General features: G+C 35.9%; 1 protein-coding gene across 1 annotated transcript in view; it reads left to right on the top strand.

The window, feature by feature from the left end:
- Positions 1-947: 947 nt before the first annotated feature.
- Positions 948-26,876, top strand: part of LOC121319854 (transcription initiation factor TFIID subunit 3-like) — a 69,516-nt gene continuing 43,587 nt past the window's right edge. Inside the window, exons 1-2 of the mRNA XM_041257744.1 lie at positions 948-1,288; positions 2,306-2,548. Coding sequence (XP_041113678.1) covers positions 1,123-1,288; positions 2,306-2,548 — 409 coding nt within the window. The 5' untranslated portion in view covers positions 948-1,122. The remainder of the gene's footprint in view (positions 1,289-2,305; positions 2,549-26,876) is intronic.

Genomic DNA, 26,876 nt, shown 5'->3' with positions numbered 1-26,876 from the left:
AGGAAACACTTATTTTTTTTATTGTATTTGGGTAAACCCTAACCCTACAAAACACTGCTTGTTAAGTGCATACGGTATAAACAGAGGAGTACATCAGTTAGATACTCGTATTACTCATTGCAAAGACGGAATCTGATCATACTGTCGTTCTAAAACGTGCCTTTGCCCATTCCGTTTAGTACTGCAATTGACATCAGCTGAACTCTCACAACATTCATGTTGCCGCCAATGCTACGATTCATGCGTCCATTTAATATTGACTAAATATATGGCAGAAAGTAGTTACTTAACTTTCTAATATATGGGCCACTGGGAAGTCCATGGAATCAATCCCACAGTAATGTTGTTGAAGCCGACATCCAGGGATCCTTCAAGAAGCTGCTTGATGAGATTCTGGGATCAATAAGCTACTAACGGCCAAACGAGCAAGATGGACCGAATGGCCTCCTCGTCTTATGTTCTTCTTATATCCGCCAAACAAAGGAGAGGCGCCTTTCTTGTGATTCAACTTAGAAACTACTGAATGAAGTGCCCTCTTATCGTGCAAACAAACATTTCAACGCTGCTTCATACACAGCGCGCTGTGCATTTTCAATTCACTACACAGGCATACATGCAAACATACGTAAGGCAACACCACAATACTCACTGGCAGCATACAAATCATGCATCTAAAGATGAAAACAAATTGAAGAAAGAAAATAACTACAGAACCTTATTTAAAACAAAGACCACCGTTATCGTGAACTGATGTGAAGTACAGTTTCCAAACATCAAAATAATAAGGCAAATTCTTCCCTTACTCACGGAACCCCCACATAGTCAGAGTGAAAAGTTGATTGAAGCATCGTCGAGTTTGACCTTCAGTGCGCATGTGCGCATGTGCACCCCCGCCCCCCAAAATTGACCTTCTCGGCGATGGATTGATCTGAACTATTTATGAAGAAAATCAAGATGGCGACTTTCGCATTAGCTCTAACATGTTTATTCTTTTAAATATCAACAGTAACATTATTAACCGGTTATTTCTCCAATACGATTGGATTTAATGCATCATGAGGACGAGGAGTAGAATTGGAACCTGGAACTAACTGGAGAAAGCCCCTGAATAGAACCAGCGGGATGTGTGAGAGCTACTCCCGGTCGCTGCTGCGGGTGTCGGTGGCGCAAATCTGCCAAGCTCTCGGCTGGGATTCGGTCCAGCTCACCGCCTGCGATCTTCTGACCGATGTCCTACACAGGTATATCCATCAGCTGGCCAGGGGCTGCCATCGATACTCCGAGCTCTGTGAGTACATTACCTCTTTATTTACTCTGGTGGAACATCACGTTATCATCTGTGGGCACTTGGCTCCAATATGAGGCCTAGGCTTTAGATAGAAGATGCATGGAAACTTAATCACTGCAGAATGACAATATTATAACGTACAACAATAATTCCCAAGTGTGTGTGTGTGTGTGTGTGTGTGTGTGTGTATATATATATATATATATATAATATATATATATATATATATATATATATAATATTATACTCTAACTCACTTTGCTACTGGTGTGTGTATTTGCTGAACCCCAGAAAGTTTCTTTATTTACACTGACTGGAATTTAATTTCAGAAAAAGGTAGCTGCTGAAGCCGTACAAGTTGATGCTGTCCATCGGTGTTTGGTGCTAGTAGTGAATGGTTGTATGTGTGTGTTGTTTATGTTGTCCTCGTCATTAGTCTATAAAGGGGTGTGTTCATGTCCAAACAACAATGGACCTCGCAAGATAGCCACAATAATAAGCTCCTGTCTTTTTTTTTTTAATAAGTTTTTCTTTGGCTAGTTTTTTACTTCAGAAATAGTGTGTCTGTATGATGGCACACATTATTCATTAATTAAAAAAAAAAAAAAAGTCAAATTAAACAATGTATATTGATATAATCAAATACATTGCATTGAATATGGAGATTGTGTTAACACATGTCATATTATAGAATATAAATTAAAAAAAAAAAAAAAAAACTTTGAAAAATTGGTAATTTCTGCAACAATCCCAGCTAAATCTGTAATACAGGGAGCATATGATAAAGTCACTGACTGGAGTCTGAGTCTTAAGAATGGCAAAATTACATTCTTGTTTTACATAAGTAACATTTGGAGTTTGGCAGACAGTAAACCTTTTATTTTCCTGTATAGAGAATTTAAATTTCATGAAAGCCAGGGGATTGCTGTTGTTCAGAGAATGTCGATGTAGGGAGTTTTCCACAAAAATCAATAAAAAACTTAAATAAAACTAGATTTTTTTTTTTCTCTTCTCCAGATGGCCGAACGGACCCCATGTTAGATGATGTGGGACCAGCATTCAAACTGATGGGAGTGAACCTAAATGAACTTGAAGATTATGTCCACAATCTTGAACCAGTTGGCTTTGCACATCAGATCCCATTGTTCCCTGTCAGCAAGAACAACGTCTTGCAGTTTCCCCAGCCAGGTACCCAGGATGCTGAGGAGAGGAAGGAGTACATTCCTGATTATATGCCACCAATCGTATCCTCACAAGAAGGTGGGATTATTGTTTCCTTTTCATTTTACTACTCTTTTGACACCATATGTGTTTGCTTGTATGTTGGCTGCTACTTATAGAATAGACTTCTCCAAACACATTTATAATACTGTTACCTTTTTGCAGCCCACTGTAATTAAGTATATTAAATGACACCTTGATAATCTGAAACAACTGATTATCAGGGCAAAAAGCTCTTGTTACAGTGTGCCACAGGGGATTCTTGGTTTAATTTGGGGTTCTAAGGGGAAATATAGTAAGTATAGATATACATATTCAAAAATTCTAAAACTTTACCAAAAGAAAAAAATAAAACTATCATTATTCTGAAAACAATTTCTTTAAAATCAGTGTGGCTTTCTCTGCCCTTTGAAAGTTGCCATTATGTGATGTCAGGTTAAAGTTTCAATTTTTTTTGTATTCAAATTTGTCTAATTTTAAAAGTTTAAGGATGTAACATCCTTATTTACCTCAAAATTAAATATAAAGATTGTGAAAACATAGTCTTGATTGCTTGTGTAGTGACAGGCAATATATTAGTGCTTAGAAAGCCTACTACTAAAAGTAACTTGTCTAGAAAAAATTCTCTTCTCATTGTCTAGGCAATGAGAAGAAAATGACAACACTCCTTTTACAATCTAGCTTTTTCTTTATTTTAAAATACAGAAGGTTTTGGTATAGGCGCACCGCATCGATACATGTTTACATTGTAGTTTCGTTAAGCACAAGGTTTGGAATCTTCCTTGCTGACAGAAATAATGCTGAAGTCCAAAATACATGTGTGATACTTAAGCCTATTTGTGGTGACTGGAAATATGGTATGCTTTACATAGCATTAGCAGAGCTGTTCCATTGCTGTACTATAATGTGTTCTAAAGTCTCTTACTGACTGTAACCATGCATCACCTAGGCTAATGAATCATGGTAGTTTTGAGCCAATGTTTCACCAAGTTAAAACTGAAACAAGTTAATACATGTCTTTTGTTCAAATGTTGGTGTCATTAGAGAATTCAATTGTGAATGTTAATGATTTCTAATTAGTGTAAACTTTTGCATCTGTTGGGTGTTTAGAAGAACATTGAATAAAGCTAACTTAACTAAAACATAAGCAATGATATCTAAAATAGTTTTACTTTAAAATCTGGGACAAATCTGCTAAAAAAAACATTTTAACCAGACTTTTTTCTTTCTATAGTCTGTAATAGTTTCCCTGTACCAGAAAATGTTAGTGCAATGCATGTGTGTGTGTTTCTGGTAGAATTTTGGCCAAAAGTTAAATCCCTGAAATACCTGTCTGTATACTGGCTTAGGGGAAGTTGGAAACTACATTTATGGAAGGCAGGTTGCTTGAGGAAGGCAGGTAGAACTCGTGAAGGTTAGATTTGTACAACACACACACAACCACCCTGCACCTATGATATCAGAATTCTCTAAAATAGAGTACATCTTTAAAAGGTACTGTAAAGGGTGAGGGGGTTTGAAGCCGGTACAAAATTTAGAACATACTGTAATGCAATTTTGCAAGCTATATATAGGATATTTGAATCAATTATTTCATGACTAAACTAACTTAAAATACTGTTAAAACATTTGATGTACCAATTAAGCAGCAAACCAGGACTAAAATGTTTTTTAATGTAATTCCCTATAGAGTTTACTGTATATTTATATTGTCCTCATTTTTCTATATAATGCTTTCTATTATAAAAGCTTGACAGTAGCATAGACTTTAAAATTTAGGCAGCGTTAAATGTTGGTATTCTTTTATGGGTGCCAGATAAATTAGTGATGGGCACCTATAGATATTTTGATACAATATCAATATTGATAATTTCCATATCGTTTAGTTACCAAACTATTTGCATGCTGCGTTAAGCACTATTGGCATTATTTTGAGATACGCGCATGCGTCAGCGGTTCAATGGATTTTGTCAGTGTGATTACTTACGCTATTATTGTATTTTTAAAATGTGAATTTTCAGTAAAAATCAGATGTACATTTAAAACATAAAAACACATCTCAAAATAATGCAAAATTCGGCATTACACAGTACTTAAGCATTTATATATTAGAGCAGTTGAAGATTCAATTAATATGGATTGGCTAGAAAATGAACAACCCCGAAGTCTAGAAATAATTTGGCTTTGACGTGGCTGATGGTGGAATAGTAAAACAAGACCTTGTTTTTATCCACGGATAATGTGAAGCAAAGCACCACTAAGTTAAAGTAGGTTATTGCTTTTCATATGTAAATAAATTAACATATATCTCTTTCTCTATATATAATATATGTAACAATTGCAACTCACACAGGTTTGTTGCCCCTTTAAAACAGGATCCAGGACAAGGAAATGGAAGTTTCAGTGCTTACGCGCTATTTTTAATAAACACCAAAACAAACAAACACAAAATAAACACCTAGCTCTTACGAGCACTAACTACACATGAACAGGAACCTAAACTATACAACAGGACAGCTAAGCTGTTTACCTGTTACACAAGATAACAAAACAAAGGTTTTTACACAGTACCTTTCTTTTTTTTTTTTCTAAAGGTTGAAAGCACCATCAACCAGGCCCTCCACACAGCAGCAGCCCTGAGTACAAGGCTGCTTTCTTTAAATACCCTGCACCTGGCTCTAATTTACAATGATAGCCAGGTGCAGGGGATAATTAAAAATAAAACAATTGAACACACAAATGTGCATTTACACATGTTTTTGGCAGGGAAGATATTAACCCCCTCCCTGCCGGGTTACTATATATATATATATATGATGTTGCAATTGTGTTATTCTATTTCTGTGTTTTGGAAGACTTCGATATTATCTATCGATATACAATTTTCATGTCGTTGCCCACCACAACAAATAATATATAAGTTTAACAAAGGACATGCCATTACTGTATTTGTTAGAGTGACTCAAATCACTCAAGCAGAAATATGAAAATCTTAATATATACTTATACTCTTAATACAGTATTAATTGTATAATTATAAAATTCATGTAACATATTTTTATTTAAAGTGCTTTTTTGTAGTTCTAATTAGGCATGTTGCATGCTATGCAGTGCCCGGGAGGAAATAATAGTTTCAACCAGCTGGCAATAAACGTTCAGGAACTCCTAAGTGCCAAAGGAAGGAAGAAAGAAAAGAGACTTTTTCATTTCCTCAGCTCTTTAAAGAGAGAAGGGCTGGATTACATTTAAAGGAACAGGGTACTATTCTGAGATGTCTCTCCTAGAGAGAGGTGAATAGGGTTGGAGCCTGTCTCAGCTGGAATCCAATCGGAGCACAAAAAGAGTTGCAAGTTGTTGGATATCCAGCCGATCTGATTAGAATCAGTCGATTGAATGGGACTTTAACAAGCAAAACATCCAATATGAATGGGCCAGTAGGTACCTACTAGCCTCCTAACCCCTAAATCTACCCTCTTCCCCTAAACTTAATGTCTACCACTAAGGTAATCTCTGCCCCTAAACCTAACTGTGTTACTATTAAACTAACTGTTACTATTATTTCAACACCGCATCTTTAGCACCCTCTAGTGGCTACTACATCCGACGTCCATTAACCATATGCCGCCTAATCAGAATTCCCATATTTGGACATGCAGATGAACATGGTGTCTTTTATTGCTTGTTGTTTGGTAACCTTAAATCAGAATTTAAAACCCAATATATTAATAGAAAGGTCTGAAGTCGCTGTTTCCAATGATATAATTTGTTAACTAGTGGAATATAAAAAAATAAATATGTAAGCCATGTCCCCTATAAAAACAATCGAAAAATTTATATATACATATATATATATATATATATATATATATAATATATATAATATATATATATATATATATATATATAAAATAAAATATATTTTACTAACTGCTAATATCGACCACTTACCAAGTAGTTGGGGTAGTTGGGGTGTCGTCTTCCTGTCATAACCCATCAGTCCACAAATCCTAGGCCAACGAACTCGGTAGTACTCTCTTTAGAGGCACAGCAGTCTTAACTAAAGAAATTGGGTTCCTTCGAGTTCATACGACCCACAACCGCCATTTGCCGAGCCTTACCCCGATAGTGTTTTTATAATGGGATTTGCCATAGGGAGGGAGTGGCCTCTTATCGTACCTCATATCTCCGTGACCCCTGGGGCAAGGAACTAGTGAGCACTCTCTATATGTGCACATGACTCTCAGCTAAAGAAAATCACTGGCCACGGGTTCGTACACCACCCCGCCTCTAGGTGGCGGGCGTTGCTCCAAAGGTGTTTTATTATATCTCGGAATTTAGACTTTTTTTGCCAACCTGGAGCTCAAAAGTTATTGGAAATCCAACCTTGACACACCATCATGCTGAAAATGTGAAAAATTGTTGAAAATGTAGCATTTGAAAACGGATGGCTCCCTGTGAAAGAGGGGCCCCAGACATGACCCTAGGAAGTTCAACCCGGGTTCTAGGCCCCAGGGTAATTGAGATGTGACCCCCGAGAAGGGTTGTTTATGGACATTTTTTACGGGCGTGTATCAGGTTCTGTGGAGGTTAGGAACTTGATATTTTTTTTGGCGGGGACCCATGGGGCCCCGCACAAGGAGTGACCATTTTCACGGTTCTAGGTGCCAGGATGGCTCGGCGAAGTAAATTTTTTTGTTACAACTCAAGTTTTTGGGTGAACCACTGCGCCGCTTTAGGAGGTGGTTTGGGGCACTCCCCTGAGTCTATATCACTTTCAGTGGTGGTTCTATGTGCTCGGGTTCGAGAGATATGCATGAAAATGTGTTTTTCAACCCTGCCATAGACATGAATGAAAATATTTTTCGCAAAGAATTGCTACAATTTCATGGCATTTTACATTCAGGCTGGTCCCCTGAGTCTAGAACCCTCCAAACAGTGGTTGTAGGTGCTCTGGGTCGAGAGATATGACTGAAAATGTGTTTTTTAACACTGCCATAGACATGAATGGGGCTGAACATCCTGAAATTTTTGTTGCAAAGAATTTCTACAAAACTGGGCATGTTACATTCAGGCTGGTCCCCTGAGTCGAGAACCATTTGAATGGCTTCTGTTCCAGAAATATGCACTAAAAGTGATGGCTTTAAGCATAAGGCGATAGTGTGATTTGTGCCACCAAAGGACAGGTGCTTCTGGATTCATTATCCGCATTTGCTACAAGTGCTCTGTAGCAATTTTCAGCCTAGTGCACGTGTTTGTTACTTAAGTAATTTAGTGTACAGTTGGAATAAAAACCAGGAGGGACACCGGTCCTCTACGACCAGGATTGGAGACCCCTGCTAGCAGATTCATTGCTCCATATCACCAGATTTATATTGCACCCTTTTTAATTAAAACACCTAATGAATCTCCATATTGTTTCTTGCTAATTCTGCATTTGTTATGTGCTTCTCTAGGCAGAATGTATGTATTTTATGAAACAAGCGCTGTGTACTGTAGTGACTACATATTCTTTACAGTGAGTGTAAAGTGATCAGTTTTGTTCAAGATATGTATAGCTAGGTGAGTGCCTGCAGGGGTTGCTTATATTGGTGTTTGCGTGCAGGGATTGCATGGTGGGTGTGTATACGTGCAAGGGTTGCATGTAGGGGTTGCATGGTGGGTGTATGCATGCAGGGGTTGCCTGGTAGTGTGAGTGTGCATGGGTTGCATGGTGGGTGCTTGCTTGAGGGGGTTACATGTTGATGTGTGTGGGGGTGGGGTACAGGTTTGGCGCAAAAGAGGGGGCGGAAGGTGAGGGCATATAAGGGGGTGCAGGGAAAAGACTGGGAAGGGTAGGGTAAAAGAAAAACTACTGCAATCATTTATTTTCACTTTTGACTCCCAGTCCCCTTTTCTCACTTTGATTTTATTTTGTTATTATTTAATTATTGTCAAAATAAACAGCCTTTATCTATTCATGGTTGCAATTTCATTTCTGTCCCAAAAAGAACTCGAAATGCTACAATATGTTGATGGACATTACATAAACAAATGAGATGACCTTTTTTTGGAATATCATGTTTCTTCTCAAATGTGGTTTATTATTAGCCTTTAATAACGGAAAACGACTGCTTTAATTAATTTGCATGTTTCAGTGCAATGTAGTTTCTTCATTGTAATTAGAAATATGTTTTTTAACAATTACATTTTAATTCAGTTTTTTCATGAAAAAACAAAAAGTTTTCTGGGGCGAGTAAAAAATACATTAACTTTGATTCATGTACTAAGGGTTACTCTTAAATTAATTCACGATCCAGTTTATGGTAAACTGTGCATGCATCACTTAGAAACTTGTCTGTCAGCTGAGTCCCAAAAACTGGGCTGAATTTGAAAATTATCTAAAAACCAAATCTGCCCAGAATTTGGGACATTATCAAAAGCAAAGCAGCCCAGAATTTGAAAGTAAATGAAAACAAGGGGCAGTCTATATTTAAAACTGTGATTAAATTAGAGATAAACTAATGTATCCTGTAACAAAACTGCAATAGTGTATGTATTTGATATTAAAATACATTGCGCAAATGATTATAGATATATGCTATTTGAAAGAAAAAAAAAGTACACCACTACAGAAAAACAATTCTTACATTCATGCATAACATGATAATTCATATAAAGTAATAACCCATAGTTTGTTATATTAATACAGCAAAATACTATGTTATATTTTAATTGAAAGGTTGTGGAAAGCAGATCTCTCGCTCTCTTTCTCTGATCGCAATGTTAAAAATGCCTGCGAGCTTTTCCACTCGTGTGACAAAATATTTACGTGACAGACATGGACCAATCAAAACACGAGACTGTTATGTGGTTCCATCCCAAAAACCGGGCCTGTGTCATACCTCAAACACCGGGTCTGAAGAATGCACTTCTCTACACCCAGAGCTCTATACTTCCTACTCTGTAATATTGCCTTGTAAAAAGTAATCGATTACTGTACAATACCTCTAAATCAGTTCAGGGTTCTACAGTATTTTTACCAAAATCTTATTTATAGAAAAATGTGAACATTCGTGGACTAAACAAGATACCAGTATGATGAAAAACTATGACATACAGCATTACGATAGAATATGATAAATAACTAGATAAAGTAACCAGTATATTTGTTTTAATGTATTTTAGTGACTAGTAAGCCTATACAATTACAGATAATAATAATTAAAAACATCAGTAGGCTACCAGTAGTAATCAGTTCTGACTGATAATGACTGATTTCAGTGTGATGATGTCATAATTACCATACAAAATATTTATTTTTATATCGTTCTTCACAAACTAACTTGTGCAATGGCATTGGTTTAAAACAGCATAAAATATGTATATATAGTATGTTTTTACTGCGATGTAAGCATCTGTGGTATTAAGATATGTCCTGAAAAAGCATTAAATATCCTCTATTTCTTTAGCATTATATCAAAATGAATTAAACAGTGGACACCAGTCATACCAAAAGTTCTACACATCCCTATAATGTGTTGTTATCATGAGAATATACATATGTACAAGAACCACAGTACCTGTTTTCTGTATGTAGTTGGTTTGTTTTGTGAGTCTGAAGTTACCTTGAACAACACAATGAAAAAGGTTAATTCCACATTGAAAATCTGCAAAGAAAAATGGTTGCGTCAACTATATATGCCATTCATCCTTGGAAGGTAACAGGCCTGGAGAAAGTGAGAGTGGATGTTTTGATGGTGGAAAAAAGGTTTCTTTTCAGGACTGTTAAATCTGGGGTTTAACCTAAGGTGTTTTAAAGGACCTTGCTGGTATCTGCTTAAGTAGGACACACCAGGCATGGGATCCGATTTTGACACAGTTACAGGTTCATGATTGGGATCCTCATGTTTGGCTAATGCAGTGCACACTTAAGATTCAGACTTCACTTAAAAGAAAAGTTAACAAAATAGGAATTCCAGTTTTAAATAATCTACTAGTGTGGCTGGGTTTTATTTTGATTTTATTTTTTGTCTTTCATTTTTCAAGTATTTCCTGCAGGTGGTGCTGTTTATTTAAAATTCTCACCGTTCAAACATGATTTAAATCATCAAGTTGCTTGCCCATCTGTTTAAAATCCATTAAAAAAACTGGAATTACTATTTACCTTGTAATACACGACTTAACTTGGAATAGCAAGCTTTTGTTTTTACCCAAGGCTGGAAGTGTTTATCTGTTGTCCTTTTGTTTGTTATTATTTACGCTAAGGGAATGGAGATGTGAGTCAATTTTGAATTACCACTGATCATTACCCAAGATAAACTCTACATTAAGTATTATATTTAAGGTGGCAGATTACTATATTTTTTTTAATTGTGTGTTTTGTAGAGTGGGGTGAAAGCACAGCAAAACATTTTTTCTAAATGGGTTTGCAATAGGTTCACAAATCTGCTCCATAGAGGGTGCTGTTTCAAGCAAATGGAATGCAGTTTGAAGCATGTGTTGTATTACACTATGTAACACAATTTTTGTTCCTGGGTAGTAAGTGTTATTTCCTAATTACTTATGCCTCAAAAGTATAGAAAATGGCTATTATTCCCCCCAAACTTTGCATTTGTGACCAGGACAGTGATATTTTTAAATTTACCTATTTCCAATGAGAAAACGGGTGAATTTGTGTCTTTTTGTTCACATAAAGTCAGAAAAAAACAGCATATGAATCCAAATTAACATGTATTTATATTAAAGTAATACAAAAATGACTACAAAAGATTTAGAAGTGAGTAGTTTTTGAGATTTACGATTATACTGTAAATCACTTTCACGAATCAGCCCCCAGATGTAGTCTCCCATCATGTTCTCGTTATACTGTCCTTGGTAGCGGCGTTCAAAGTCCAGTATATCCTGGTGGAAGCGATCGCCTTCTCCTCCGAGTACGCTCCCATGTTCTCCTTGAATTTATCAAGATGAGCATCAAGGATATGGACTTTGAGGGACATCCTACAGCCCATTGTGCCATAGTTCTTCACCAGAGTCTCAGCCAGCTCCACATAGTTTTTGGCCTTGTGATTGCCCAGGAAGCCCCGAACCACTGCGACAAAGCTGTTCCAAGCCGCTTTCTCCTTACTAGTGAGCTTCTTGGGGAATTCATTGCACTCCAGGATCTTCTTTATCTGTGGTCCGACGAAGACACCGGCTTTGACCTTTGCCTCAGACAGCTTAGGGAAGAAGTCTTGAAGGTACTTGAAGGCTGCTGACTCCTTATCTAGAGCTCTGACAAATTGTTTCATAAGGCCCAATTTGATGTGCAATGGTGGCATCAGCACCTTCCGGTGGTCCGCCAGTGGCTCCCACTTGACGTTGTTCCTCCCCACAGAGAACTCGGTCCGCTGTGGCCAGTCCCGCCTGTGGTAATGCGCCTTGGTGTCCCTGCTGTCCCAAAGGCAAAGATAGCAGGGAAACTTGGTAAAACCGCCTTGGAGACCCATCAGGAATGCCACCATTGCAGCCTCTTGATGCCATCTTAGAAAAATGCAGATATGTATCCACTTAGGCAGCTGGAACTAAACTGAACTGGTGGGCTTAAGGCCCCTGTATTTATATTACTATTTATATTACTGGAAAGTTCTAGAAAGTTCTAGAAGTTACTCCAAGTTTACTCAGCACTGAATCTATCTGGAATGTTCTGGAAAATAGGTAAATTTCAAAATATCACTGTCCTGGTCACAAAAGCAAAGTTTGTGGGGAATAATAGCCATTTTCTATACTTTTGAGGCATAAGCAATTAGGAAATAACACTTACTACCCAGGAACCAAAAAAAAAAAAAAAAAAAAAAAAGTGTTACCCGGTGTTATTGTATTACTGATTTGATGTGCATAAACATTAGGCCTTATATTAACTACACACGTATACCGATTAACACATTAACTTTTATAGTTTAAGCAGGACAGGACAGCACCCCCTTTCTGACTGCTTTTCCTGTCTCTATCCCTCTTTGTATTATTTTGAGTCACATTGGGGATGTTAGATTCAGTTTTTTCCTGAAACATTTAAGCTTCATGATTAAACACATTACATTTTGTACATGTTGGAAATGTTTGGAACCAACCAATATTAATGTGGATTATATTGCATGTGTAAAACATGTATGTTCATATGTAAAAGACTATATTGAATAAGTACCCTTTCACTGCACACATCCTTCTGTATAAACACTGCAGCTGACATCTGCGTTTGGCATGTATATCATTGACAGTGGTTAAACGTCTAAGAAAAATTCTAAATTGTTAACATCTCCCATTCACTTATGCACATAAACAATCATGTTTTCCTACCTCTGTCAGGAAGCCAATACAATTATCAAATCTGTTTGTTTTTCCCTATTGAAGATTATAGGGATATATTAAAAAAAAAATAATAATTCACAAACACATAACAAAAACAAAAAGAATATCTTAGTGTTCTAAAATACATTTTAACTGCGTAAGTAACACAGCATCGACTGTGTTGCTTACGCAGTTAAACTGGAAAATGCTAGTAATTGTGTAAATAGCAGTACAACCTGTGATCGCATGAATAATTAGAATGGGTAGATATTTTTCCACTTGTATGAGCAAATATGGTTAGAAAGTATGTTTCGTTTTAAGCAAGGAAAAAAAAGTACAGGCTTTGTTTTTTTAAAAGCCACATAAGCCGTGTAACATTTTATTTTAAAGCTGCTCATGTCATCAAATCAGTAATTTAATGTTCACTTTTTTTATTTTTTTATTTTCATAAAAGAAAATTTTCCCCCGCGTTTAGCCTTTATCCTGTAAAGGTATTCACTGACTGAAGAGACACCTTTATTCAGATAATTGTCATTACTGTTTGAAAGCATGCCTTTCACAATGAGAAGGAGTAGGGGAGTCTTTTTTCTCTACAGATAGATGTTCATCTTCATTTTGACATTGATACTGATATACTAATACAGTATTATCTCTGTCCCCCTTATCTCCATGCATTTCCCTCATGAGGAAGCTATCTGTATTTTGTAGTTTTATTTATGTTGGACAAGGTCAAGATAATTTGAACTTCTATCTTTATAGATAAGAGAAGTGGATTGGAATCAATGCAGTCAGGTTTATTTGCTCTTATTTTGTTCGGGCTATGTGTTAACAGAGATCTTTCTAAGTTTTCTCATTTGTCTTTTTTACACTGCCAAGAAGGCTGTTCGGAGAACTTTAAAAATATAAAATTAAACAATAGTTTTGCCTTTCAAGATCAAGTCAAACACCAGTTACATTGACCAATAGTTTAGTCATGAAAAAAAAAAAAACTTGATGCCTTTTTTTGTATTTATTTAGTGTTCACCAGTTATTTTTATTATTTTCTCACAATTTAGAATGTGCAGTTACTTTCAGGCTGGTTCACCGCTACCACCCCTGTGCTGACTTGGGAGGGGCGAAGACGAACACACGCTGTCCTCCAAAGAGTGTGCCGTCAGCCGCCCGCTTCTTTACACACTGCAGGCTTGCCATGCAGCCAGCTCAGAGCTGCAGTGTTGGAGGACAATGCAACTCTGGGCAGCTTACAGGCAAGCCCGCAGGCGCCCGGCCAGACCACAGGGGTCGCTGGTGTGTGCTGAGCCGAGGACACCCTGGCCGGCCTAAGTCCTCGGCCAATTGTGTGCCGCCCTCTGAGAACTTCCGTCCACAGTCGGCAATGGAATAGCCTGGACTCGAACTGGCGATGTCCAGGCTATAGGGAGCATCCTACACTCCACACGGAATGCCTTTACCGGATGTGCCACTCGGGAGCACCCTTTTTTGTTATTCCTAAAGTGAAGTTTTTAGTGAACATGTTTTCTCTCACTGAACACATGAGACAAGCAGCCATTTATGCCAGCTCATATTACTGTCTTTAGTACTGAAGCAGAAATGTGCATCATAAAAAAAAATTAAACGCAGTAGACCTGGGCACATTTTTAATGCGTACAGTTGTGTGTTTTTGTTTTAGTTTTTAGTCTAGTGGTTGAATTTCATTTTCTATTGTTTTTTTGTCACTGTTTTCTGGAATTCTAAGGACGTGCCAGACTAAATATCCTGCTCTTAGGAAACCTGATTCTTTTGGAACCATTTTATTTCTGACCTCAGCCCTGCACGTGTGAGTATGAAACTGCTCACGTTTTAAAATTACAAAAAAATGAAAGCATCTCACTGAAAGACCACAGCATTTTACCTGCTGTGTGGTGGTTACTGTAGCACAAAGGTCAGCTGAATTTGAACTACCATGTTGGGTCTTTTGCTGCATGCATCCTGTGACCCAAACCTCAGGGTGCTGCTAAGTAGAACTGAATGTGTGACTGGGGCAGATTTCTCAACTTGCTGGTTCAAGTGGAGCCTGAATTTTTCAAATAGGGGTCGCTAGCAGTGTGTTCCTACTGACATCCACAACCTGAAACATTTTTTCAAGTAAGAAATACATACAAAATAAAGAATAGTTGGTGTTAAGTGAAATTGATACTAAAGGTAACCCAGCTGTTTATACTGTGGTCCAAATGAGACAGAACTTAAATACAGTTTCTATTCTTGAGCATTTACTTTAGCCGTTTATAATCTGACAAAGACGACAAACCCGTTCTTGCTATTATTATTATTATTATTATTATTATTATTATTATTATTATTATTATTATGGTCCTTGTATTTGAAAGTTTCAAAGCACTCGTTTTTTTTTTAATTAAAGCAGTATTTGTTTTAAATAAAAACAAAATAATAATATTTAATAAAACCAAGACTAAGAACCGTGAAATTGATTTTGCATGTGTGAGTTTTCAGTAATTCTATGTTGTTGTTTTTTTTTTTTTTTTATGTGTGTGCGTGAAGAGGGTGGAGGGAAGCAGCACTGCTTACTCTGGTTGTCAAGCTGTTTTCAAAAAGGCAAGCCTTTTAAAATTTCATCCAGCTACCTGCTGTAAGTGGTACGGGATTGCTGGTGTTTGAAGATCGGATTTGCATACAATAGTAAAGACCATGCTGTTCGCTTTAACAATTTCTGCCTCATTCTGGTCCGTAGTAAGCTGGTGCCATCAGTTCATTCATCTCTTATATCCAAAGAAAATAATCTTTTGAAAATTAAATGAGATTTTTCCTTCACAAAAAGTCTGTGATCTTTGCTCAATGAATTAACCCATGTGGTAGATACTGTTTTTTTTTTTCATTATAAATAACTGGATGCCACATTGCAAATTATCTTCTGTTTTTCTTTTTGAAGTAAATACAGACATTCGTGAGGGACATTTTAACATTTTGCACTTTATTGACTTTGAAATTACACAATCTTAAACAGACTATGAGAAAGACATTTAGTCAAAACACTTGTCATTGAATTTTACTAATGTTTTCTTTTTGTATTTCAGAATTTACATCAAATGATTGTTTTATAGTTATAGATAAAGATGTGCTTTAGCATCCTTAAACAAGACCAATTTTAACCACATCAAATAACTGAAAATGCTGTAGATAATGATGTGACTATTTTAAAATGAAAGGCAGAATTGTTTACAAGTGCATCCAACTGTTTCAGTTGTGTTTATTTGTACAATAACTGCACATTTTAGTATTGTGCCAAAAAAAAAAAAACATGTATTTGTGTATCTATGGACAAGGAAGGAGCTGTAGTTAATGTGCATTACCATAGGGAGTAACCTAGATGGCTCTCTTGCACTAGTTTAAATGTTCAGTTGTGCTAGTTCAATAAAAAATCATACCAAACATTTGATGCTTTTTCATGGAATCAGACTTTGTAAATTATCATAGTGTAGGTTATACTTTGGCCTTACACGTAGGCCTAATCATATTTTCCACATCAAAAAGCAGGATTATTCATTGAATATTGACTCACTTTTAAGGTTGTTCGTTGAATTCTGACTCATTTTAATTTTCAACCTACAACATGTTTTTTAGTACACTCTGGTAACTCATAGTATAACCAAAATAAACTTGCCATGTTTTTACTCACATTATTTAGGTAGAAATGAGGAAATCTTATGTACATTATTTATAATGCAATGAGTATCTAATGGTCACGTGCATTTAAAGAAAGCTTGTCAATCACTGGAACAAAGTGCTTCATTGCCCTAGTAACCACATAATTGTAGTTAGTAAGTAACTACTGACAGACTGTTTAAGGACCACGTTTACGAATTCTGCAGATTCTTGGTAACTGGAAGTGTATTCGAATGTAAAGCTTCATGTACTTTATCTGTTAAGAGCATGGTGCATATTTAATTTGGGGGGGGAGGGGGGGTCATAAATCTCTAATTATATTAAAAATCATACAGCTACATTTAAAACCAAAGATTGACACCCTGAGATTTTTTTTTTTAAATAATTGATTTTGAAATTGCAGAATTTGAATATAGACACAACGTGGGTTGTTTTGAAATTTTAATAAATTGATAGTAAACAGTGGTGTTGCAGTATGTTTGTATTTAATTTAAAATGTTTTACTTTTTATCATTTCTGCTAAATGGGTTTAAATAGAATTAAAAAAACATGAAACCTGTTTAGTTTCTCACATAGCCTCCATAGTAAACCTAACCCTAAATTTCAATAAATAGAAGCATTTTATTAGGCAAGTAAGTTTGTCTGGTTGATTCATTCTGTTTCCTAACAACCATTGGTAGCAGGCCAAATATATAGATGGTTGTAGAATAATTGAGCACCCTGCAGGACCTACTCAGGGTCTAGCTTTGTGATGCTGGCACAAGACTGGCTTGTTTCCATCGAAGAACATGTACAGTATAAGTGTCTTGGCAGAAGTCCTGAGCTTTTGCTCTGTGGTTGGTCCCAGTGGTTAAGTCAAATGCGCACTGTGCAGTAAATTAGGGCTTCCACAGGGCTATTTATTTTTTATTGATGACAAGCCAAACAAAAATCTGTGATCCATTTTTTAAAAATTAAATACAACATTTTTTAATTATTCCATCCAACACAGTATAAGATGCAAAACATGGTTACAGAGTGAAATAAGGCTTGCATTCTTCCAAGGAACTAATTTGAAGAGATAGATGATTACACCTACCTGTCCTGTAATCTTTTTCCATCTAAAATGTTATTTGAAACCATCTTTCATTGCCTTTTATGTTGTAGTTATACCAGTTGTCATTTGTCACATGTTGATTGGGTGTGGGTAGTTACCACGAACACTTTGTTTAATGGAATTTTTTTTTGTAAAAAATTGAGAGTACCATATAGTAACTAATTTAAGTATTTGTTTATCCCTGTCGGACTAGAAAGAATGTACAATTGCAGTTGAATTGCCTCCCTAGAGGGCTTTAAGCTTAGAGGGTTAAACAAATAATTTCAGCTTCTGACCCTCATTTAAAAAAAAAAATCATCTAAATAGTGTACTTGCTCTTTGAAAGTGTGGCATCTGTTGGGGCTTACTCTTGTTGTGAATGGTCAGCTGCCAGGGTAAATGGGGGGGGGGATGCAGCAACAGCAGTTGACTTTCTTCATTATATGACTCTGGAGAATGTAAATGAGTTTTGAGCTTGGAATTGTTGGTTATAATTTTGTAATCAGAAATGCTTTGGTAAACATTGACATTTTACTTAATGGCCTCCCTTCTTAATGACCCTATTTCCTTTAACTTGGTTTGTTTGAGCTGTTTTTTTCTGGCCTATGTAAAACAGTAGCCACTTGATGTGATGTTTGTGGGAAAGAAATAGCAAAATTACAGGATACAAATCCTTACGTGAAAATGCATGTTCAAATGTGTATAAAGAAACGTGAAATTACCTCGTGTGAGGCAGACTTGATCATGTTGAGTTAAGTCGTGTGTCCCCCCCCCCCCCCCCCCCTCCCCCATGCGCACCATATATAATTAAATGTAGTATCACTATTGCACCTAAAACTGGTCAAAAAGAGCAGTATTTTAAATGTTTGGACACTTTTTTTTTTTTTTTTAAAGCTATCAGAATATATCCAAACTAATTCAAAGCAACATGCTTATAATGTTAAATCAACTAAAGTGGGAGATTTGTTCATTTAATGTTCATAAGTTGATTTAAAAATAGCCTAATTTAAGGAAAGCCTTTCCCCTTATTTTATTTTAGTTGTAATATTAAAGGAGAATAACTTGAATGTTCTAATCAAATGTTCTTGCTTTTGGAGAACATTGCACCAGTGGAGAAGTCTCATTTCATTTATATGTGTTAACTTGGGTTAAAATTCCCTCTGGCTCATATACCTGCTTATTAAGTAGACACTGGAAATTCTCATTTATAGTATTACCTTTAAAAACAAACAAACAAAAAACATTGTAGTGTCCGTTATTTTTTAAAGTGTGTAATTAGGATTGTAAAACCTTTTTTTTTCTTTCTTTCTTTTTTTTTTTTTAAATAAGCTGCCTGGCAATGTGTGTTTTTAAAATATTTTAAACTTTCATGATTATGTTTGATTGATGACTGCATTGACATATTTGTACTTAGTACTTACATTAGGCTTCTGTTTAAGACTTAGGCTTTTGATTAAATGATAAACTCTGAACCGATAAGACGATAAAACTGATGATTCTTAACTGAAGTTTTTTTAATGATGCTTACATCTCTTAACTCCTCAATGTTTTTTTGATGGCAACGTGAAATTAAAGCCTAACAGAAGTGATACAGTAGTGTTCATTCATAATTTAGAATAGGGCTAAATTTCAGTATTAAACTGCTTATAGAGAGACCGAAGGGTCGTTACAGTAAACTTTTATTTTGCTTTGATCCCCAAGTCAAAAGGGGAAGAAAGAACGGTGTCATTTTAAAGTGAGCGGCCTCACATGGGTAACCCTAAATGCCCGCTGGGTTCTTGTCGGTCAGTCTATTAAAAAAAAATCTTAAAAAAACAAAGAAATTAATTATCCTTTACAATGAGCTGTACCTCTGCTGGCAAACATTCAATTAACTTTTTAGTGCTTGTTGTTTTTAGTGTTGTGTTTGACCAGTGGACCGTTAAGAACGATTTTCCTTTGAAACAAACCTGAGAGGAATAGGTGCACAGGGTAAAAACCAGCTACAAGGCTGTTAATTGACATCTTTCCCATGATGTCACAACCAGTAGCCAGTAGAGTTTTTCATGCAAGTATATGTAATTTGTACATTTCCGCTTGCTTTTGCAGGTAGTGAAATTAGCTTTGAGTAGATATTGGACCCACTATAAAGAGATTCCTTACTGTAATTTATACATAAAAAATAAAATAAGTGGTATATTTTGAAGGTAGGCATGGTACATTAAACTTGTGATGGTTTCAATAGATTTCTGCCGGCTTAATCAAATGAAAATATTTTAAGACACATCCTTTTTTTACTGCAGTTTTCTGGAACTCTTTATAGATGAACATTCGTTTAATATGCACTATTGTTAAGAATTAATTGAAAATGTCTTTTTTTTTCAGTTGTAGTTTGAGTTGAAAGTCATAGATTAGTTTTCCCATACATATGAAACAAATGTTTGATTATGACATCGTAATGTGCCCTGTAAATAAGTTGCATTCACATCCCTGTTAAATTGAAACTAGGTTCATCCCTCCCCCAAGTTAAAAAATGTTACCAAACGATTATAGTGTGGCTTTGTTCGTTAGCAAATTTTACAATTTACATACATAAAAATAAAATAGAACATTGTCCTAAAGGGAAAATGTTTGTAAGAATCTTTTGATCCTGTGCACCTGCATAAATTGTATCTGTTACAATAAAATCTATATTAAATACCATATACCCTATCTAATTTTTTGATGCTTTTGTATGGTATATTACAGCACATTAATTCAAGGTTTAAAATCATCTACAGGATGTAAAAAAAACAACAAAACAAATAAAATATGTATTCAGAATTGGGGATTCTTAACAGGGTTTATGTGGCAGGTGATCCTTAGAGATTCTGCAGGTACAGCAAGTACTATTTTATGCTGTGTGACTTGTCAACTTTTTACAACTCATTATTCTATATCAAATTTGAGCACAAAATAAGTATTTTTGGCTGTTTTCAACTTAGTTCAGAAAAGGTTGAGTTGTACAGTAGGCCTTCTCATATCAGTTTCATTTTGTATAGGATTTTAAGGTAAAGTAATTTACAGGGGAACTTTTTTTTTTCTTTTGTAACTCAGAGCACCATTTTATATGGATTTAGGTGGCTAGTAGGTTAGACTGGATAGATTTAATTATCTTCATGCTTTCTAAGTCTGGAAATAGTGGGAGTATGTTTTGGCTAACCTAACTGTCTGAAAGGAAAAACAATCTGTTCTTGGATTTCAAAAAGGTTACATTAACAGCTTAATTAATTTAAAATAGTTTGTCCAGAAAGGGACAAAGACCCTTTTTAAAGTGAGTTTAATTAGGCCAGAAAGGTAACTACTTTGTTTCTTTGTTAGATTTATTGCATTTCAGAGCACTAGTTAGGAGTTTTATCAGAAACATAGAAAATTATCAGAGGAGCACTAAAGAATGTGAAGGTTGGTCTGCTGAATACAAATAACGCATTGAGACTGCGGTTCTCCCTCACAGAATCCACGCTGGTGGAAATGCTGTGATAAATGCACTGATAAATGTGGAGAAGCAGAGAACTCAAATGTAAGAGTCTATCAACAACCAGGGAAGTGTCCGGTTAGAGGAAATTTCATTGCCTAGTCAGATATAATGAAATTAAGTACAGTTTGCTGAAGTGAAATCGGGTTGAGCAGGATTGAAAATGCTGTTGGAAGCTGGTGGTGATCAGTTTACATCGCATTCTCTGAAGTGACAGAGGGATTAATAGCTTAGCAGAAATATCTGTATTTATGTAGGCATTACAGGATTGATTTGGATTTACTTTTAAATTGATTGGCTGTATCAAAACTTTAAATGACTGTGAGTATTGCAGTACTTTAAAGACATTTTCAAAAACAAAATCATACTTTTATTTAAATCATATAGTATAATTACTGTGTTTGGCAAAAGAACATTTGTTTGCATACATCTGCATTTCTGACAGGGCTTCTGTGATCTACAGTAAAAATCCAGCTACTATCCCAGCTTAGATGTACTGCAGAGAGCAGAAAAAGTTTTCAGTATTTACTGCACCAATTCGGTATTGTTGTGTTGCCACCCCCTCCCCAAGAGAAATACATGTAAAGCATGTGTGGATATAACGTGGATGTGACTTCTTTTATTAGGTCACTTTAGAAGAAAATGTCAGAAGACATTTTATACTTTTGTGTATCTGGAGGTCATTGCAAGTGAACATGCTATGGTTACCCACAGCTTCCATAAATCCATCTTGCGTTGAGCCGGGTGCAACTGATGTTATCACAGCTTTTTCATTTACAATTCTAAACGGGACTTGCCATTTTACTTTACAGGTCAGTGAGGGTGACGGTGAACCATGGGTATTATTTTTATAATGTAGCGCTTGTGAAGTACAGTACTACAGTTCACTTCACATTTCGGATAATATTTAATAAAGCTGTGTTAAAGATTAGCTTTAGTTTTAAATAAATGTTTTATGCATCATGTTGTTTTATTCATTATTACTAAAATCCAGTAGTTTTTAAACTGGTTAAAAAGAAATAATATATTGCCAAATCTCAAATGATCAAAAATCGAAATCACGTGTTTCATGTCCAACATTAATCCGATAATGCAACAACTTGATACTGTAAGTCACACATTTTGAAGTACATTTAAAGTGACTAAGGTTTTGCTCTGAATACTGCCTACAGTGGCACTTTTTAATGGGGAAAATAATTTTAGTATGCAATTATTTCAACATGTAAGTGTGTCAGTTTATTAAATTATTAATAGCTGTGTTTTTTCCATCTACAGTATTGTGACAGTGAGAACTTTAAATATTACTTTAACTTCAGGTTGCTGTACACCTGGCTTGTAAGTCCAGTGGTGATTGTATTCTGGCTTGCATGTCTAACCAGACTACCCAGGAAGAGACTGCACTTGCAATGACCCTCTGCCTTGTAAATTTAGCTCATAAACATAAATTAAGGGATTTCCTGACCCTGAAATAGTGTATGGTAGATCTGCAGCGAATACTCTCTACACAAAATTGGCTTAATTTTGATACTGCAAACAGAACAGAAAATAGCTCTAATCAATGCAGTACTGTTGTTTGCATAATAACTGAACTTCCACAATGATTTAAAAAAAAAAGATATTTTGATAAACTCAGTTAGAGATCAAAGACTACTTGTGAAGAAATTTAAGACTGCTTCAGGGCCTTTTCTTAAACTAATAATTGAAAAGTCTTTATGTTCAATTGGGTCACTATAAGAGAATATATATATATATATATATATATATATATATATATATATATATATATATATATATATATATATAAAAAAAAAAAAAAAAAAAAAAAACACCCTTTGCATGAGTCTAAATGTTTAAAATGTTCATTTTAATGCTCCGTTTTGTGGTGTAACCAGTTTATTTCAGTTGATTCTTAAAGGTGTAGGCATATACATTGGAACAGAGTGCATGGTACTTGCTTTGCATGATAAGGAAAAATCCCTTTATTGTTGGGTTCCATTTATTGACCAGAGTAAAATACTGGCCTGTATTAAAGTGTTATTCTAATTGAAACTGTTTTTAATGTAACCCATTCAGAGAGTTTTACAACATTTCTATTAACCAAACAAACAAGCAAAAACTCTTTTAAGGTCAGATTCTTACTGCGTAAAAGACATTTCCATGCTTAACTTGTGCCTGGGGGAGCTGGTGAGCTTTTCTCATGGGATAAATGTGATATTCAAGTACAGGCCGTTAACATATCTTAACCTCCAGCTTGTTAAAAACACATTTGTTTAAAAAATATTTACCCATGAAGGGTGGTTGTTATTGTTTCCAGGCGAGTGCTTTCCCACTGGAACAACAGGAATAGGGAGAATCTTTTTTGTTTTTAGATTCTAGCTTTAACCAAAACATTGATTTTTTTCAGTTGTACAGTAGCATGAAATTTTTGCAGGTTTCCTGTATAAACATGTATTGATATTGGTTGATGTTTTACCTACACTGGTTCCAAAGCAGAAGCAATGTAGGAGCTACACTATTTGGCTTGTGTTGCTAATACTGTAGATAACTCTGTTATTGTTATAATGCGATTATAATGTATCCTATATATTTTAAATGATCACTTCTGTCCTGGGTATTTTTCCAGGGTAACTATACATTCTCTTGTTTGGATATATGTTTGATTGTTTAGTAAAATGGTGGAGTTATGGAACAGTTAAATGGTAATATTCAAAATATTCCCTGAAAACATACATTTGCTATTCATTGATCTACAAATTATTATTATTATTATTTATTATTATTATTATTATTTATTATTATTATTTTATTATTATTATTATTATTTTGGTTAATCCCTGTCAGTTTAATTCATGCCCTAATTACATATTAAATCAGCCAGGTAGGAGCCTAAAATAATGTCTGAAGACACCTGTGAGCCCTCACATATTGCTACTTACTGTAACTAAGAAAACAGCCTTTCACACTGCAGGGAAAAGGATTACTTGATGTAGATAAATAAATTAGAATGATATATTGTAGGGCTGTGTTCAAAGGGTCGTTCACTAGCCAGGAATTTGAAGGTAGTTTTTTATTTATTTATTTTTTTCGTTTCACAATGTGTGAATACAATAAATCTTGCATTAAATGTCACTGACATGCAAAAAATGATCTTTTCATTTGTATAATGCATATTACATAAACAAATGTTCTATTCAAATCCACTACCAAATTGTTGTACGTAGCAACTCTATGGTGCCGCTGCTGTGTATGGAGCAGGGTATAGTATGCAAAACACTGGGGGTAACTATAGCAGTTGTAGTGCTTCAGTAAACTGTGTACTGAATACCTAGTGTACAAGACAGTGTAAGAGAAGTGCTATGGTAGAATTTGATTGAAACATACAAAATATACGCCGACACTAATAATTTTAATTTTGAAAACTGAGCACCGTCCGCCCTTCCCCCTCCAGCTCATGTTATCCAGAAGCAAACCTTTAATTTCTTCATTCATCATCTCAACTGCAAAGCATTGTACAGTGTAAGCTGTATTGAAAGAAATGTCTTTTTGTTAAATGCCCAGGTGACCAAAACTATTCCATTTGTATGAATTACCAGTAAAATAATAGGATTTTCATTAAAATATAAACAAGTAGTTATGGTGACGTCACCAGTAAATTATGCAAATGAGTACCATAGAAGGTTCGAACCTTCCTTCAGTAATGTGTTCCGAACCTTCGAAGGTCAAAATGTACCCACCTTTGCAGCCCTAGCATATTGAATAATAACAGTACTAAACAAACCATGCCAGGCTCTCAAAACATGAAACATGACATCCATGACTCTTCTAACTGCTTCCACTACATTTTTAAGAGCCTCTTTCAAACTATTTTATCATTGAAAACCGTAAAGAGCAGGTTGTAGAACCACTGCTATCCTGTGAGGGGTGGAAAAGCTCAAGAGGTCAAATGCAGCTGCCAAAAAACAGCCTTCAGACAGAGTATTATCATAACAGAAATATTTGGATCACTGTGATGCTAATGAGAAAGCCACTTGGTACATAGATGTGGTGACGACTATTTCTGCACGACATAATAGCTTCCCATTTCCAGGAGGAAGTGAAATGCCTGTAAACGATGCATGATTATAAATGATTATATAATTGTCTTTATTAGAGCTTTAGACGACAACCTTTATACTTCAGTTTTTTTTTTTTATAGCTTTAATAACTGTAATTGCGGTTTGTCTGTGGATATCCTGTACTAGAGACTGCCAAGGGAATGAAATTAGAGTCTCAGCGGTGGTAGTTTTTTTTTTTTTTTTTTTTTTTTTAAGTTGGATTTGTTTTCCAAAATGTATTAAATATAGAAATATTAAATCAGAAAATGAATTGCAGGCTTCAATGTGTTTGCTAAACTGATCAAGGTTCTTTCAGTTGTTCCTTAATTATGTTTAATACAACATTTATTTGTTTGTTTTTTTATTGTTTAATCTTTCATTTGCTATAACGAGACTACAATAGATGCTGCTTTGGTTTATTCCCCCACAGTAGGTACTGTAATAATATATTACCTTATGACTTGTTGAATGTGTCCAGGCTTCAAAAAAAAGAAGATAAATAAAGAGGCATTATTCTCCTCTCATCATCGTATCTGTGTAAACTGATCTTATCCAGGGTATGACCCTACACATTTCATGGGGAAAAAAAAGAAATCAAGATCGACCTTTATTTGTACGTGTGCTAATACCTGAAGGCCCTACATCTTTAACAAGGATACTGTCAACATCAGCAAAAATTGCTGGGAAAAATTCACACATGAATACCTGTAATGTAGGCCGATCTGCATTGATCCTGGCAAAGGAGTGGTGAGCTGTGCTGATGCTGATACATTTGTCATGAGTTTGTTACGATGACATGTAACTATAGTGTGTATGCTGCACATACGGTTGAGTTCCAATGTCACATATTGCCTTAGGATACGTGTGCTGATTTGCTACACCAAAAAATAGAGGATTTTTTTTTTTTTTTTTTTTTTTAATGTATAAACAGGCCAGGTAACATATTTAATCCCCCTGTAGGGAATTGCCTTGATGTCTGTGAGCAAGTGGATTTGTATGCCCCCACATACATTCTGATACTGTGCATGCTGGAGGACGTCTCTGTGATGCCTTCCATTCTCATTCAGCCGTTTCCTTTTCATGGGAAGGGCAGACTCCAGGCACCTGTCTGTTTGGGCTGCTACAGCCTTGCACTTATGACACACAGAGAGCACATAACCAGGAAGATAAAAGCAACCATGCAGTGCCAAGCATTTTGTTGTCTCGCCCACAACAGAAAAAAATGCACTTACCTGTTGTTTTTGGTATGTGAGTTCCATGGGGGTACAAACTGTTTTAAGATATTGCTGTTTTTGTTTGTGAAAAGGTGAGGAGTTCACCAATCTGTAAAGCTGTGCAGCCCAGAAGAAACAAATGCTGGCTATTTTTTTTTTTTTTAATTGTTGTCGTCACCAATTATTATTTTTTGATTATTTTCTCCCCAATTTAGTTGTGTCCAGTTATTTTTTTAGGCTCAGCTCACCGCTACCACCCCTGCGCTGACTGGGGAGCGGCAAAGATGAACACACGCTGTCTTCCGAAGCATGTGCCGTCAGCCGACCGCTTCTTTACACACTGCAGACTAACAATACAGCCACCTCAGAGCTACAGTATCGGAGGACAACACAGCCCTGGGCAACTTACAGGCAAGCCCGCAGGTGCCTGGCCAGACCACAGAGGTCACTGATGCGCGGTGAGCTGAGGACACCCTGGCCAACTATAGCCCTCCCTCCCCCCGGGTGGTGCCAATTGAGCGCCACCCCT

This window comes from Polyodon spathula, chromosome 8 (assembly GCF_017654505.1).
Source record: "Polyodon spathula isolate WHYD16114869_AA chromosome 8, ASM1765450v1, whole genome shotgun sequence".
Lineage (NCBI taxonomy): Eukaryota > Metazoa > Chordata > Actinopteri > Acipenseriformes > Polyodontidae > Polyodon > Polyodon spathula.
The sequence above is the reverse complement of the archived record's forward strand: the minus strand, read 5'-3'. Positions and strand labels throughout refer to the sequence as shown.